General features: G+C 39.1%; 1 protein-coding gene across 2 annotated transcripts in view; it reads right to left on the reverse strand.

Annotated features, from left to right (window-relative positions):
- VSTM4 (V-set and transmembrane domain containing 4) overlaps window positions 1-16,830 on the reverse strand; it is an 82,235-nt gene that overhangs the window by 47,825 nt on the left and 17,580 nt on the right. Inside the window, exons 6-8 of one of the 2 annotated variants that reach the window (XM_084526129.1) lie at window positions 12,068-12,174; window positions 11,172-11,233; window positions 428-638 (exon numbers count right to left, since the gene is read on the reverse strand). In XM_084526129.1, the coding sequence (XP_084382255.1) occupies window positions 513-638; window positions 11,172-11,233; window positions 12,068-12,174 (295 nt within the window). In that variant the 3' untranslated portion in view covers window positions 428-512. Of the gene's footprint in view, window positions 1-427; window positions 639-11,171; window positions 11,234-12,067; window positions 12,175-16,830 lie in introns of those variants that run through there. The other variant, XM_084526128.1, reaches the window with a different exon arrangement.

Raw genomic sequence — 16,830 nt, forward strand, 5'->3', positions numbered from 1 at the left:
AAATGTAATTCTAGCTTTTCTTTTACTGTGGAAAAACAAGTGTTAGATTTACTGAATTATTATATTTTGATGGGATAAACAGCAGCAGTTTGTTGAATTTCCTGGTGAATGGTCCTCATCTTGAGAAGCAGGCTAATGTGCATGGATCCTGCCACTAGTATTTCCGCGGCTTGCTCAGATGTCCATGTTTGCAGCTGGACTTGTTGCATTAGTGTCAAAGAAAGAATAATGATTAGCATTGAAAATGACCCAGGTGGAACTTAGTATCCTTTTAGTTGGGGAAGGGGAGGGGCAAACACTACAGGGGTGGGGTGTCTCTGGATGTCACTTGTAGACCAGCTGCTTTTTCTATGATTGCTTTCAACTACATTTTGTATAAAAGACTCATAGAATTATAGAAGCACATGAACAGCAATAAAAAAATACGGACATTTGTATGATCTTTATAAATAAACAGCACAGCAAGAATTAAATAGAACACAGACAAAGGACATTTATACAGGCATGAACTGCTACAGCTTGTTCTCCTCAAACAGTATCTGTGCGTAGACTGTTGTACTGGGAATGCCTTTGGCTTCCTGAATTGGCTTCATAAGTTCAAGTTCAGCGTATGTTAAATTCTCCTCTGCAATTTTTGGCTAGGAAACAAACAACAAATTACAGTTATAATGTCATTATCGTTAAATGTAAAAGTCACTTCAAATATTCTATAGAATGGGGTGTGTTTCTTCTCTCACAAATGCTAGTTCTACTCTGCTGTTAATAAGCTTACTATGCGCCAGTTAGTTCAGATATGATGAAATAAAAATAATTTTTTAAAAGGAAACATTTTTTAAGGAAATAGGAGATAGGATTTTTAGCTTCACATCCAATTTCTCCTTGTTTCTTAAACATTGATCGCTTTAATTTGACAGTTCAAATAGTGCACATTTGAAATATGTATATTAGCAACATGCTTGGTCACTTTTATCTTATATTTCCCAATTTAATTTTAGCTATTCACAAATTCCACAATTTGAAATATATGTACCAGATTTGCTTCCCAGTTACATCTTTAATCACTGACAGTCACAGTACCTCTCACTATGTTTCTTAACAGAAAAAGTGTGTTAATGTTCTGCATAAGGTGGCAAAAAAGTTGTTTGAGTTGTTACTGTCATTCCAGTAGGATTTCTCCACTTTTGTAAATTGCTGTGGCTCTGTTGTCCTCAAGTTTAAGACTAAAATGGACTATTTAAAAATATATATTTTGGCTGATACAAAAATACCAGCCATGCAGTCTGTTGCAGTCACAAATTTCTACCTTATAGAAAAGTTTGCATTTCTAAGACCAAGAAAGGTTTTCTCAGTTGTAAATTGAAAACTAACTCAAAGTTTATAAACCAGGGTTTCCATATGGTATTTAAGCATTATAGTGGGAAAAAAAAAAAAAAAAAGAAAAAAAAAAAGAAAAAAAAGTATTTTCCAGTGGCAAGTTTCCTTAGGTTTTATTTACTGCTATTTATTCCTTTCTGATTTAACATAAATGATTCCTGTTTCCTTGAAATCTGCTTGAATAATTATTGTATTGTCTTCTGGCTAAAAAGATAAACATCTAATATCCTCTGAAATCAGTCCCTGTGCTCCCCTGCTTCCTGTCTTTTGCACTTTTCTGGAATCCTTTCATTTTGCTTTGACAGTTGCTCGCTCTCTACATTTCAGATTGTTTCCCTCTGGGTGGATCATCTTACAGTTTTCCAGCATGAATTTAATCTTATTTCTTCTCTGTAGATCTGATCCTGAAATACTTTGTGCAGCTGCTCCTGCAAGGAGTATCGCTGAAGTCAGCTGATTGTACATGTGAGTAAAGACCATCTGCAGGGCGCTGTGTCTGCAGGACTGTAATCTATGCATTGAATTCTTCACATTGTCTTCCCCACCTTGCATGGGTAGTCCTATTTGATCTCAGCTTCTGGTCCTCATTCACTACTAAATGCTCCACTGTTAACCACACAAAACTTCCTGTTTTTGTGGATTTTTCTGCTGTTATGATGTAAAAAGACTTCCTGTAGACTGCTACCTGATCTCATACACAACACAGAAAGAAAGTCACATTTCTTTGTTCACATAATGGGAGTGAACTAAAACACATTTAGAAAGACATCCATACTATCCTGGCTTTGAGTTAAAAAAAAAAAAAAAAAGAGAAAATCTGTCAGCTGCTCTGATTAATTATTTTTTAACATCTCTCTTCTTTATAGCCTGAAAGTATCTAGGCATTTGTTTTTGCCTTTTTTTGATATGTTAAAGATTACTTTTAAGACTTCAAAGCTATATCTACCTGTTTTTCCAGTATGCCAGCTAAATGCAGAAACTAAGTTGATGCTGGATATTGCAATAAAACCAGCAAATACTGAAGATTTTATTCTCAGTGTGGGATAGCAGATCTAGCCTCTATTTGAAGGTAATAGGAGTTTTGCTACTGACTTTAGTGGGAGTCATCTCAGCCCCTGAGCATAATGATATGATGCACAAAAAAAAGCATCTTAAAAACATATCTGATAAAACTTTCCAAACAAGCTATTGATTACTGCCAAAGTAAAACTCCACATCCTCTAGGACTGACCCAGTACACCTTTTGAAGTAGAACTATTTTCATTGTTCTGTAGAAATCAGTTGCTCAGGGCATGCTAAATCTGTATATGCTTTCCTCTTTGCTGTTTAATTGCATTTCATATTATGTTTCCATTTAGAAAATGTCACATGTCCTAAAATAGCCACCTCAATGCCCAGCTCATGTAAATTTTAGAACTAAGATTTATGAAATCATATTGGCCAGGTGTTTTATTGTGTTAACTCAAAATTGCATTGTTTTCCAGTGTAGATTATCTCTTTATTCTTACTTTATTCTATTTATGTTTGGATATGAAAAATAACACTAGATTCCCCAAAACAGGTCATTGGGCAGTAGTGGCTGATGTGTTGTTTTCATACATTTTTATGATGTTCCTATAGTAAACATAATTTAATAAAACCAAAACACACTAAATAAATAATTGCATCTAGAAAAGCAATAAAACCAAATAAAATTAGTACTTTCATAAGTGGAAAAGGTACTTCAATTACTGCTACAAGCAACAGCACACCATAAAATGTGTAGAATAATTTCCCTTATGCATATTTCTAGTATGTAATAATTTGATTGAAAATATGAGGAAACACACAGGAGGTTCAAAATTGTGAAGGGTATACAGTTTTCAGCGAAGGATGTGTAATAACAGTGCATGGAAGCCAACAGTACTATAAAGTACGTATGGTAGCCAGGCTTGTTTTTTCATGCACTTTTCTGTACTTCATTTATCAACCATATGTTTAATTTAATTTTGATAGTTTGTTTGTCCAAAACCAATTTTTTTTTGAACAGGCAGGGAAAGAAAACTAATTCTATGATTTCATCTCTCATTTGGATTGGATACCATTTTGGCAATGTCAGCCTGGAATCCTGCCACCACCTCCTTTTTAGAACAACAGGGTGACTTTAATAACTGATCTTACAGGTGGGACTGATACTAGGACAGAAGAGGAAGAGACAGCAAATGACTGGCTGTTCGCCTCTTTTTTTCCATCCCGGCTCTTCATCTAGGGGGTCATTGGGATTTCTATGGCTACAGTGTCCTTTCCTGAAAAATTACATCATTGTTCTTAAATTATATTGAAATGATTTCTTCAAATAGAGTTATTTTCCAAAGTGACATTTCTAGATGTAGACTTTTATCATGTGCATCTGTTTTCATCTTGTCTTGGGATCATACCCTTTGAAGAAATACAAATTAGAAAGAGTCATCATTTTCCAGTGTATCTTCTGGCAAATGCAAAATGATTCTTCTTCCAGATCTCTTCCAGTTTAATTTTAGTTTATTCCAGTCACAGGGCTTCCCTTGGGCAACTATGTGAAATAATTCAGTTATAGGAACATTTTCTCAAAAACAATCTGCAAAGTCTATCACGTGAATATCTAAAAGAAACTTAAGTGTGTGTATACTCAGTTTTGTTTTTATTGGGCTTGTCCAGTGTATAAATGTGTTAGAAAAGACCTGGAAGGGTTGGGATTTTAATGAAAATTACTCTGATTTTTATGTCATAATTACCAGGAATGTCAATTTTGCTCTTTCTTGGCTTAGCTGGGTTGTTTCTTGGCAGCATCAAGGATGTTTACTGTGAGAACTGTCAGACTGAAAGTTTTGAAGTTTTAACTAAAACCACTTTTATCCAAATTTGTAAATAGCTATAGATAAAACAAGCAAATAATAACCTCATAATTTTAACTTGTCTGGAAAAACAACTGCTGCCAGCTTTCACTCATGGATTGGTGTAGTCTTGCTCTTCCATGACCTCAACAGTTATTGTGAAAATGACAAAATGAATGTGAGTTTCTAATTTAAAAAAATAAATAATAATCCCCTGATTCTAGCTTACCATCAAAATTAAGCAGACAAGGGCTCGCTTGCCTATTCACTTCAGTCTTAAATACTTAATTGACTACTGCTGCAGATATTTGCCTTGGAATTCAGTGTCTATATGATTGTATGTGATGGAGGTGTTTGGGATATGATGCAGAATGACTTTAATTATGGATGAGAGTAAGAAAATTACGCTTATAGACCAAATTGACTTGTCACTTTTAAATTTTCGGGGTTTAACAGGCATGTTTCAAGAAAGTTCCAGTCAAGAGTTTAACAATTCAGTAACTCAGAATTCCTGCAGAAACATTAAAAATGAAACCCTACCCTCACTGCCAGGTCCTGTGCTTGTGGGTGAATGGATTAGATCAAACTTTGCCAATTAGGCACGTTTGCTGCTCTGAGTGCCAGTACAGGGGAAATTGTCACCTATGGGCTAGCCACACTGCTGTTGGGTGCATGCTGGAAAGGTATGGATTCAAGAGGTGGTAGTGAGGTTTGTTTGATGAAGTCTCCAGCACAATTGCTTTTCTTCAGGTTACACCACAGCCCTGTGCAGTGACACAACGTAGGTCTCTCTTAGCAACAGCTTGCTGCAACTACCATTTTTCCTCTCCCTTTCTTTTGCATAATCCCAAATCAGAGTTTGGACCTTTTCCGTTTCATATTTGAGAGACTCTGTGTTTTGCATTCATGTTCTGTATAGAGCTCCCCAGGGAAAGCACTGATACTGTCCCTATGGCACAGCTCAGGAGCACCCTGTGTCACTGCCTGAGCACAGAGAATCAGACCGTGCCCAGGCAGCACTCTGCAGGCCCAAGGGGTTGGGCTCAGGCATGGGGGCAGACCATTGATGCTCTCTGTGTGAATGTCCAGATGGGAGAGAACTGTGTGCTGCCTAAGGAACAGGGGCTAGCTTTGGAAGAGAGGGACTTCAAAATGACTTCTGCAGGCTTTTGCAAAAAAACGAAGCTAGATCTGCAAAATGAATTATTCCTCAGAAATGCAACTGCTGGCTAGTAAGAGCTCTGGAATATCAAGAGAGCCATTGTGCTCTCTGTGCCAAGGCTGAGAAATATGACATTGGAAAATCGTGGAGTAGGAAGTATGATTTTTGGTGGCACTATCAGTTAAAAAAAAAAAAAAGGACATTTTCTTTCCACTGAGATGTCTGGTTTTTAATACCCAGAAGAGGCTTCACCACTGGAAACAATGTCTATGTCAATTTGTGAACCCTCTTTCAGCACTGCATCTAAATTTTGCTTCTAAATCCCACAGAAGTTACGATAACAACGTTGGGGACAAAGACAAAGGTGATTCACTAAGTCCCATTGAATCATTTTATTTTAAAGAAACAGAATCCCATAAATGGCTGGTAGGGTTTATACGGAGTTAGTCAGTCCGTCTTTCTTCATTAACAGAATTAAATGTACCTGGCAGAAGTTTGTCCAGCCTGTTTTAACAGCTTTTGCAGAATAGTCCCTTTGCTAATGCTTTATTCCTTTTACAGCTGCAGAATTACTACTAGATTCTGAACCAAACCAACACTGCTGGAAATCAGGATTATTTCTCTTTATCCTTCAGAAGGGTTCAAGGACTTTAGTTTTCTAGTGAGACACATTTTTTACTCCAAAGGTGTTATTGCACAAAAATCATCTGCTGTGGGACTTTGTAAATACACAATTCTTGGCACAATTCAAGCAAGAGCTTTTCTGTATTTACACAAAATGTTCCTTCTTGGGGCTGAAGATAGAAATGCAGGATCTGAATGTGAAAGCAGGCATAACTCAGAAGTTTTGAATATATTGTATTCTAAGTTTCAACTTGAATGTGTAAATGATATTCATGAAGAAACGTTCCTATGGACTTCTCACATCCTAATGAAAGACTGATAAAAAATGATTATTTATCTGACAGAGAAAAGAATTATGTGGACTGGATGAGAATATTCAAGAATCATAGGGAGTCGAGAAAAAAAAAAGTTCAGTTCTTCCTTGCATATCATATGTACAATGTTATTTGAAGTCTGTGGAGATCAATAATGCCTTGAGAAATTGAGAACTTAAATCACAGATTGTTACATATTGTGGAGAGAACAACTCTTCTAACAGAGGGTGGCATAGCTTTTAATTTAAAATCATGCAGGCGAAAAGGAGACCTGATTGTTCTCAGAAGTGAAATATATGAGGTTACTGAATAGTATTTCACTTTCTTTGTTTTTCTTAAGGAAAGGGCCAATGGTACATGCATGTTAAGACTATTCAGGAATTCTACTAGTCATGCAAAAAGCTGATTAGAAAACCTTTCCTAGCGAGCTTGGTGAATAGGTATAAGACTGGCTTGAATGATGTAGTACTTAATTGTAAGATGAAAAAGAGATCATTTGCTTGCACATCCAGACCCTTCCTCAAAGGGTCTCCAAGTCACTGGTTCTGATACACAGTGGGTCTGGTTGCTTATTTGTACTCCTGAAACCTAAAAGTCAAAATGATTTTTCAGGTGAAGGAAACTTCAGCTTCTGGGCAGCTCTAGGAGCACCTTTCTTCATTGCTTGATTTGGGAGTATACACTGATGTAGAACAATGAGCTAAATGTGAACTAAGCTTAATTTTGCTGAATTCATGCAGAAGAGACCAAATCATATCTTTCTTAGTTCCAAAAGTGTTAAACACCCATCAAGTTCCTGCTAAAAACAACACCCTTCTGCCTCAAAGACACAGTAGAAGCAGGACAGCTGTGCTTTGGTTGAATGCTGGCAGATCCCAGGCTTTCACACACTTTTCTGCTAAGTAAGCACTTCCAGTGCAGGGACTGTCCTGACATGCACTGGCTGGCACTCAGCACATTGTCAGCACTTAGCCTATAATGACAAATAAGGATGGGATTTTTCGAAGCTGGGGTGGGTGGGGAAGAGAGAAAGAGAGAGAGAAAAGAAAAAGTCAGAGTGTTCCATTTCTGATACATCTGTAAAAACTGGGAATCCAGATCTTTGAGCTGTCACCAAAATGACTTCTAGAAGTTTCCCTCAATCTTAGATAACCATAAGCCCTTCCTGCTTCTCAAGTAGCTTTTACATAATCATCATCAAAAGAAAATCTCAGCAATCATGTCTCCAGTGATCCAATCCATGCTGAAACAAACAATGCTGTCTGTGCTGCATTATCTGTGGGTAGTGGGATGCTTCTCAGAATTAGCTCCAATATGGTCTCTGGAAAAGAGACCACTGCTCCAGAAGTCACACAGGACCAATGCATATTCTGTGCTGCGTAATAGGAGAAGCCAGATACACTCTGGTAAAGAGATTTGTCAATGCAGGAGCTGCAGAAGGCAAATCCTACATACTGTGTCCCTTACGTTTACAACACATTCAAAGAACTAGACCCAAGGGGATCATTTATAATATGGGATGCATTTATCTGATTTCAAAGTGGAATGATTATCTGACTTGGCAGAGGCTGCATAAGTCAGCGGCAGAATCAAGAAGATTCCCTGTATCCTGCCTTATCTTTGCAGGTAGTCTTTCCCTTAAAGTTTAATGTGAAGATGATGAAGTCAACAAAAATTTTGCATACATAAAGATTGCAGAATTTGGTCTAACTTGGAATCAAATTCTTTCCACTAGCTCCACGCAAGGTCTTCTAAAAGTTTGGTGATGCAAACCTTCATGAAGACACTGAAACCTATTCATTTAGATGTTCTGCACCTGAAACTCTTGGACTATGACAACGAATCTCTAGGAGGCAATGAAAGGCTTACCAGAAAATTCGTTTGAGGAAATATAAGATTTGTCTCTACCAATTCAAAGGGCTAAGTACTTAAGGCTGTAGTGGAACAGCCCTTAGAGAGACAGATTTGTGGGCCCCTAGAATTTTCGTCTTCCTAATGACTCTCTGTGCTTCTTACATGCTATAAAAACCATCCCTTTTTGCATTTCAGCATCTCTATTTCCTTTGATCTGTACACATTTCTCATTGATGCTAATAGAGAATGACACTGATGGGGAATATTTTTGCAACAAGGGGAGCATAGAATTCTTGTTCTGGCTAAAGCAAAAGCAATATGACATAAGCAGAGTTTTTAAAAGACTTTACTCAAGGCTGTGCAATTGAACATGATATTAGGCTTTCACTTTTTTTTTTTTTTTAATTTTCATTGAGATTATGTCCATATTTTACCCAGGTTATTGTATTCTTGTAAAATTATACTGCAATCCACTCTAGCATGTTAACAACAAAAGAAATTCTCTAGCTTATTATAAACATCTTTCAAGAAACCAGAAGCACATGTCCTCTGGAAATAATTTTGCTGGTATTTAGGTTATTACAAAAATTTTCCCAAAACACTGGAATTATTTTGTAATGTTCCCTTATACTCAAGCTTGTTTGCTTAGGCTTTCTAGAATATTCTGCTAGTGTGGTATCTTCTTTTGATTGCAATGGGAAGCTGCAGAAGAAGTCCAGATACTCAGCAATTTGAGTCTGGCTTTCCAAGGGCTATTACCTAGCAACTATGTGCCATCTGTGAAAACAAAAACTAGTGCAGACAACAACTCTAAAATAATTGCAGTTGAAAGGAAAAAATCTCTTACCCTGCAGAAATTTGGCAGGGTGGCGATAACATTTTTTCTTGCCCCAAAGCAGATTGAAAATTTTAAATCTGAGAATTTTTTGTGAATTAAGAAAATCAGGAGACGTGTGCTGAAACCAACAAAATGTTCCATTTTGATGAATTTGAATTCTGTAATTATTACCATTTCATATCTTTGTTGAAACTTTTTTTTTAACTTCAGTTAGTTTAGGTTTCTCACTAAAAGAGAATTTAAAAAGAGAAAAGATTTTTTTTTTTCCCTGAGAATAGTAAAACATGACGGTTTAAACAAATGGGTTGTAGAGAGTGGCAAGAGGAACACAAATGGGAAACAGCTCTGGGGAGTGTCCTGCTCAGCTTCTGAATATGCCTTATGGACTGCCTTGGGTTTAGTTTTCTGCCTTTTAAGTACCACTAGGTGAGTTTGGGTCTTGAAAATCCCTTGGACAATATTTGCTGGATTATTTTTCAGCTAAAAGCTAACTCTCATCCATAGATTGTGTGTTTTCTGCAGGCTGCGATATCTTTTCATCAGCACTCTGAGGTAACATGTAAAAGGGAAAAGAGCCACGCATGGAAGCAGCTGCCAGCCTCGAGTCCGACAGCAAGGCACTAACACTGAGTCTGCTGACAGCACACAGGTGCTCAGTCACACTAGGGAAAACAAAGCAGATTTCAGGGTTTGAGAAGGGTTTATTGCTGCTCTGCTCCAAAGACCTTGGACTTTGTCTGGGGTCCCATGGTGGGAAGGCAAGAGTAAATAGCTATTTGTGGCCCCCATCCCTGGATTTATTCCAGAAAGAAAAAGCATCTGGAAACAGATTTACCTCAAGTTCAGTGTGTGTTGATGTGCTTTATTGACCTGCAGGCAGAGTCTGAGTGCTTTAACTGATGAGAGCTTTTCCTAGGAGGGCTGAAGGTTAGCGGATCTCTGGAGTAGCCACGTGCTGGGACACAGTGGCTAACACAGGTTTTGTTTTCATGGGCTTTTAAAACTCTACCTCTTCCTTTACTGATGCCTTACCAGTACAAGGAGGCTGACCAAGGCACAACCCTTTTGTGACCGGGGGAAGAGGTGGGCAGTGTGCCTGAGAAGCAGCGTCACGCAAGATTTAAGCTGAGCAGGAGCCACCTGGCACTGCTCCCAGGTACCCTGGGCTCTACCATGTTAAAAGAGCAGAGAACATTTGCCAACAATTGGTGGGAAGGTTCCCAATTCCAGTCCTCATCTGAAAGTGAAGCCATCACAGAGGCATTTGTGTTACTCACACCACCTAACTTTAGAGAGCTGCCTTTCACTCAGGTGCTGAAGTTAGGGGGGTTAGTCACCCTGGGCTCTGCATTGCCAGCAAACGGAGAGCAGATCCCCCCAAAAGGCAACAAGGAGCATCTGGTCAGGCTCCTCTCTGACTCACCTCTGCTTATTGACTGCACAGGGAGCCGTGCAAGCCAGCCTCATTATAGTGCAGCTGAGGTTAGTTGGTATAAAACAGTCTCTGTTACCCCAGATGTCTTGGCCAGGTACTGCTTTGTTACTAAAGCAGAGAAACATCTGCCCATCTATCTGATCTGTCTGGCAAATACCCACAGGCTTGGAGTTTTGGTTTGTTTTTTAACAAAAACTCGTATCCAACAGAAACTGCATCCAAGTTTTTCTTTTCTTTTCTTTCATACAAGCTCTATGCATATATTCATTCCTGCAACTTCAGCTGTTGCTGACTTACACCACTGTGGGGCAGAATCAGGGCCCTGTTTTTGACTTGAAATGTCTCAAAAGCAGTGTGACGGTGTGGTTGTGATTCTGCCAGTAACGGATGGTTTTTTTCCAAAGCACCAGCTCCCAGCAGCATGTGAGAATCAATAGCAGGTTTCGTTTAAGAGCAGGCTAAATTTGTAGACACAGTGACTGCAAGAAAGCTGGAAAACATAATCCACTGTAACCTAATGCTCTAAATGAAAAGGGCCAAGACAACTTACCACTTTAAGAAGTATTACTTTATAAAAAAAAAAAAAAAAACAGAAAAAAAAAAAAGTTGTGTAATTTTTATGCCAATTTATAGCTACTGAACCTGGAGTTCTGGCAACATTACGGCAATTATATTGAGAAAGAAGAATATGAAGAAAATGTCATTGAAAATTACTTACCAGGATCAATTTTCTTTGAGGTTTCAAGAGCTTGGGCTTAGGAAAATTATTGGCTATTGGAGCTGTGGAAATAAATACTAAGGAGTCATTTCATATTATTATAATTCACTGTCATTTTTAGCATGTGCATTAGCAATTTATAAATGACAGATTTATAGCAGATTAGGAGTAAATAAATACATGTAGTTACACTTTTATAAAAGCTTAACTGTATTTCAGATAACTTGCTTTACAATGAAGCATAGGGCTTATGAATCGGAAAAAATCATAAAATTAAAGAATCTGATATACAAATCACGCTGTTTTGTGCAGAAGCCAGAGACCAAAGACACCTCTTGAGGACTGGTCACTTGTGATCTAATGCATGGAAAACTTTCAGCTCCTTTCCTTCCCCTCTGCCATTGGGTTAGCACTGGTGGCAGTGCTCAGAAAGCACACCCAAGTCTTTGTGTGACCGACCCCAGAGGTAACCCCAAACCCTCTTTGAAAATGAAATCCCCAAAGGGTTGATCTTTATCTGCTTGTCTTGCTTGATCTATGAAGTGCACCCCCATTTTTTAAGAGTGCGATGTGCTGGCTTCCCTCATCAGTTTATCCCCAAAGTGAGAGTTCATCTTGCCTAACTCTGATCCTCAATATGAATGTGAATGTTGTGGCAGAGGTCCTGCCTTCCTCTCTGTTACAGGGAGCTGAGGCCTCTGTTTTAGACGTGATACCTAAGGCTGTGGGGATGCAGGCCTGGTCCCAGCAGCAGGCACTGGCCATGTTTTCCCCCACAGATGCATTGCCCACAAGCGGGGTGGGTGCAGAGTGCCAAAGCCTGATATCCCATGCACTGCTTTCCCTCCATGGCTGTGCCTGGGGTTTGAAATACTCCTGCCTCTCTGTTTTCATACCTTTTGCTGGGATGGCAGGCGGCTGCTCCACTTTCTCTTTCTTCTTCTTTACCTTCTTGGGCTGCAGAGGGGACATGCTTGTCACGCTGGTTACGGTCTCCCCTGAGCTGCAACGCAGAGACCCATGTGTGAGGGACAGGTGAGGGCAATGCAGGGAAAGATGCTTTGTCCCAGTGAGTTCATGCAAGCAGACACATCACCTTCCACTTGTGAGAGCCGCTGCCCAACAACTTGGATTTTGACCTGGGGCTATGCTAAAAAACCTGTTACAGGGGGCTGAAAATGCTCAGGGTCCTGCATTTCTTCAATCATGCAGCCTAGCTGAGAAACTCAGGAGCCTGATCTTTCCTGACAAAGAAAAAGTGAAGTGACCTTAAAGCCGGGTTTACACAGGACTCATTTCATTGCAGCTATTTCTTAAAAACATGCATGATCCTGCTGCTGTCCCCAGTCTGTGCTTGTACCTTTTTGTTGGCTAGGACCAGGGCCATGGGTGGGCTGGAAAAAGATCACACAGGCAGCCCATGACAAAACAAAATCTTAGGGGCTAATCCTGGCTGAGTGGTCAGCAGGACAGGAGAGTGTGCAGCATGCCTTGAGGTAGCTGGTCCTTCAGATGGCTGACAAAGCTATATCTGAAAAAGGCAGCTTTTTACAGGGGGTGCAGTGTGTAACATGTGCTACAATCTCATAACTCCAGCAATTTGCATGTTCCAGTACATCCATGCTGAGAAAGCAGTGGTAGATGTGAGGGAAGAGTACAACAGTTTATTATAAACAGGGTCCTAAAAGAGGGCTTCTGTATCTGGACTTATTATAGCTCATCATCCTGTAGCAACTGTTTTGTTATGCGTTGATTCATTTTGTTTTACCCTTAGCATGTCCCAAGTCTGAAGCAGTATAACCTGCCCTGAACATTTAGGGGCTCGGATATGCAGTCAGGTTGCAGAGACTTGATCTTGTCATCAAGTCAGCTATGCTGACTGTGCAGGTGCTCCTTGCTTGCAACTAACGTGAAGTAAAAATATATTGGCTTAACTGGGAGCAAAAGGAATCTTATCTTACAGCTGAGGTGGGAGGAGAGCATATAGGGGTCAGTTAAATGATGTGGGGGGAGTAGCAAGCAGTAGTTGTTGGGTGCACCTGACATGGGCTGGCCCTGAGAAGGGCTCAGAGTGGCTGTGGGGATCATTCTGGGGAGCTGCACCATGTAGTGGGACCCAGCTGGGGGCTCTGTGGTAATAACACTGGTGACATTGAATTCTCTGAATTTTAAATCATTTGTCCCAAGATGCTGTTCCTCTCTAGGTTCTTTTGTATAAAGAAGCATTCTCTTTTTATTAATATAATTAAATATTCAAATTGAGCCAAAGTCTCAATGAAAGTTAAGATGTCTCAGCTACTGCCTACACAAGAATTGCAAAATAGGAGCCATTATCATTTTACACAGCTGTAAATCCAAACAAATGCCACTAGCATTGGTGAAATCACTCTGAATTTACACTTGAGTAGATTAAAAAAAACCTCTGTTTTGCTGATTATGCTAAATTCTGTTCCTTGTATTCAGCTGAAGACATAGGTTTGCAGCCAAACTTTTAAAAAAGTATTTAAGAGGTAAAATATTTTCATGATTTATAAATAAATCACATCAATTATGTAAACTGAGGGTTGCATTAAAGTGATTTTAAAGTGTGCCTGCACAATTGTGAAACTCTCCCACAACAACCATTTGTTTCTATATTAAAATCATAATGTTAAATCATTTAAAACTACCAGGAAATGAAACTGTCCTGTCTAGCTCCATCACTCAAACACAGCAAACTGCAAAGGACAGAGAAAAGGGAAGGGAGGTGATTTTTTTTTAATGTTTTTGGTCATTAAGACAGATATGTAGCTTAAAGATATTATTGTTCTGATATTGTTACTTAGGTACAAAATATGAAAAGGCTTAGTGTTAGTTCATTGAATTTTTTTTTTTTTGTACTGCTTTGCCACTGAAAAAGTGAAGCTACAGAACACTGTATTTGTGGCTTATGCTTTTCTTTCAAGTGCCAGACCCATACAGGGTTAACTGATTCTGGGAGATAAAATAACTGTACTTGCTGTCTCTGAACTGAGCTCCTCAAACCAAACAAGGAGGCTCAGAAATGACTCCTTGGCTCTGAAACACTGTCTCTTTGTGAGCTTGTCTTGTTCTGGGTTGAGGAAGAAAGTTACGTTTTTATCTGCAGCTCCTCCTCCAGCCTCCTGGCTCCTATTCTAACAGTGTCACGTTGTGCCTTTCTTGAAGGATCTGATGAGTTTTGAGAGAGCAAGAAAAAGACAAGAGTTTGGGGAAAAGGAAGCCTGTGTAAGGTGTCTGTCAACCAAGGCAATTTTCCCTGGAGGTAGTGGCTGCTCTTTCAGGAGCATACAGTCCCAAGAGCGGGCAAAGTGCTACAATTTGGGCATTACTATCCTTACCAGAGTCAATGATGTGGGACTCTTCCTGTGGTTGTCTAGGTCAGCTATTCCCTCTTGTCAAGGATCTGTGGGTTGAGGTGACAAAAGTGCAAGTCGCTTGGGAGCTGTGTTGGTATTTTCCAAATGGGGTGCTGTGTAAGAAGGTACCTGGGGTGAGCTGGATGCCTGGTTCTGGTTCAGTCTGGCAGAACTTGTTCCTACACCATTAGAGTGGTGGTGTGGGACCAAGGCATTGGGACAGGCAGCTTTGTGAAGTGAGTGCTTTTTTCACCTCAAATTATTTGTCTCCAGAAAAGCAGTCACCAAAGGACTGGAGTATTCAGGCCAAAACAAACAAATAAAAGACAGGAAAAAGAAAAAAAAAGTCCTGTTTTCAAAGCTACATCTCCCGTGGGTTTCTGGATCTGAAAACTGACAAAACGATCTAATAATAAGGCAGATAATAAAAAAGAAGATATTTAAAGGAAAGAAACCCACAGAAAAGAAAATTAAGTGGTTTGGAAAACCCATAATGGCTGTACTTTTTATTTAGTTATTTATTTTTAGAAACAGGTTTTGGTTAACTCATTTTCCCCTTTATTTGTTGTTGGTCAAGCAGTGAACCAAAACCCAAACATTTGTTTCATGTTGTTTTACTCAGGCATTTTCTTTTCTACCAAGGCCATTTTGTGAGACCCGGGGCAAATCACTTAGTAATTTGTGCTTCAGTTTCCAATTAAGTAAAAACATCATTATGATGTCAAGACATGAAATATTTTAAGATGCTTAGGTATTACTGCAGTGGGACTGCTGACGGTTCCCAGACACCAGACTATTAACGTAATTTGGAAACTTGATTCTGCTCTGTTTGAAATGTCACTGAGGGAGTTGGAGCTGAGCAAGGCTGAGCCATTTTGACTGGCAAGAATCTCATGCAAATTTGTTCATCACATTGACCTAATGGGCATTTAGGCACCGGGTTTGGGGCCTGAACATTTTGAATTAAGTTCCAAGACAAGCTAACAAATACTTGTTAGGGGCAGGTAAAGGAAGATAGTTTGAAATGCAGCCTTTGTGCCAAGTGCACAAATGAGATCTGGTCCAGCCTTTTAGATTCTGGTTTGATCTGGCAACACTGATGGGGTTTCTTGGGTTTTGCAGTGTAGATGGATGAAGCTGTCACATACCTCTCATATCCTCTAATACTTCAAATTGTCTCCAAGCTTCTAAATTCTGTCATTGTGTGACCATAGCACTGCTGCCACACTGCTGGCATTCAGCTAGAAGTGACCAGTGCCCGGTGCCAGCTTATGCAATTGCATCTTCTTCCTTTCAGTGGGTTTACCTATTAGCAGTAGCACATCTGGATAATCCAGAATACAAGATTTACTTGCCATTCAGATTTTGTGATGCCTTGAAGCACAAGAATGGAAACAAATGGTTTGCATCAGATGTGGATCATAGCATGTTTAATATCAATTCTGCTTAACTTCAAGTATAGAGATAGTCCTAATGAGTTCAAAGGAATTAATAGTTTGTGTTTTGAGTAGAGGGTAGAAAATAAAAGGTAGTAATTGTGAAACACAGCAGAAAGCATAATACTGGTAACACATTCATAGGTACTTATTTTAAAGCCTTGAAGTCAGTGCACTTCGGACATGCATTTGTAGGATCAGGGTTTTCACTAGCATACCTTACCAGACTAAAATACATTAAGCCACAATTTTTATCCATATAGAGTCATGCACTTCTTTCACTTCCTAAGATTCCATTTTAAAGTGAAGAAATCATGTTGGCTTGTTTCCTCCCTGATATTCAGCTCCCAAGTTTAGCATTTTCAGTGGTATCACTACCATATCACGTATGCCCAGACAGGCATATTCTGTATAGTATAATGAGTCTTTTTATCTGACTGCCATGTTCAATTTTCTCACCAGTTTTGACTCTCATCTTTTCAATGTCTCATTTTTCCCCTATCTTTGTGTTCTCTAACAATCTTGATTTCCTTTGATTTCCTCCCCCACTTTTTTTTTTTTTCCTTAGTTCTAAGTTTGTCCTAGTAGCTAATAAAGAAGGAAAAAGAAAAAACATTCAGGGAAAAATGAAAACTGCTGAGCTGTCTCTGTAAATTTTTGTTGTGGTGCAATGGCTGGTCAGGGTCACAAAACAAAGATCTTTCAAGAATAACATGAAAGTTTCAGTTTGTACTGACCTCGCCTGAACTCTCTGTAGCTTTATTTTGACTTCGCTTATATCCGAGTGTGGGTTAGAATGAATACAGTGATTATCCCATGAAAATGCACCAAAAAATACACTAGTTT

The sequence above is a fragment of the Aythya ferina genome, assembly GCF_964211825.1.
Source record: "Aythya ferina genome assembly, chromosome: 7".
Taxonomy (NCBI): Eukaryota; Metazoa; Chordata; class Aves; order Anseriformes; family Anatidae; genus Aythya; species Aythya ferina.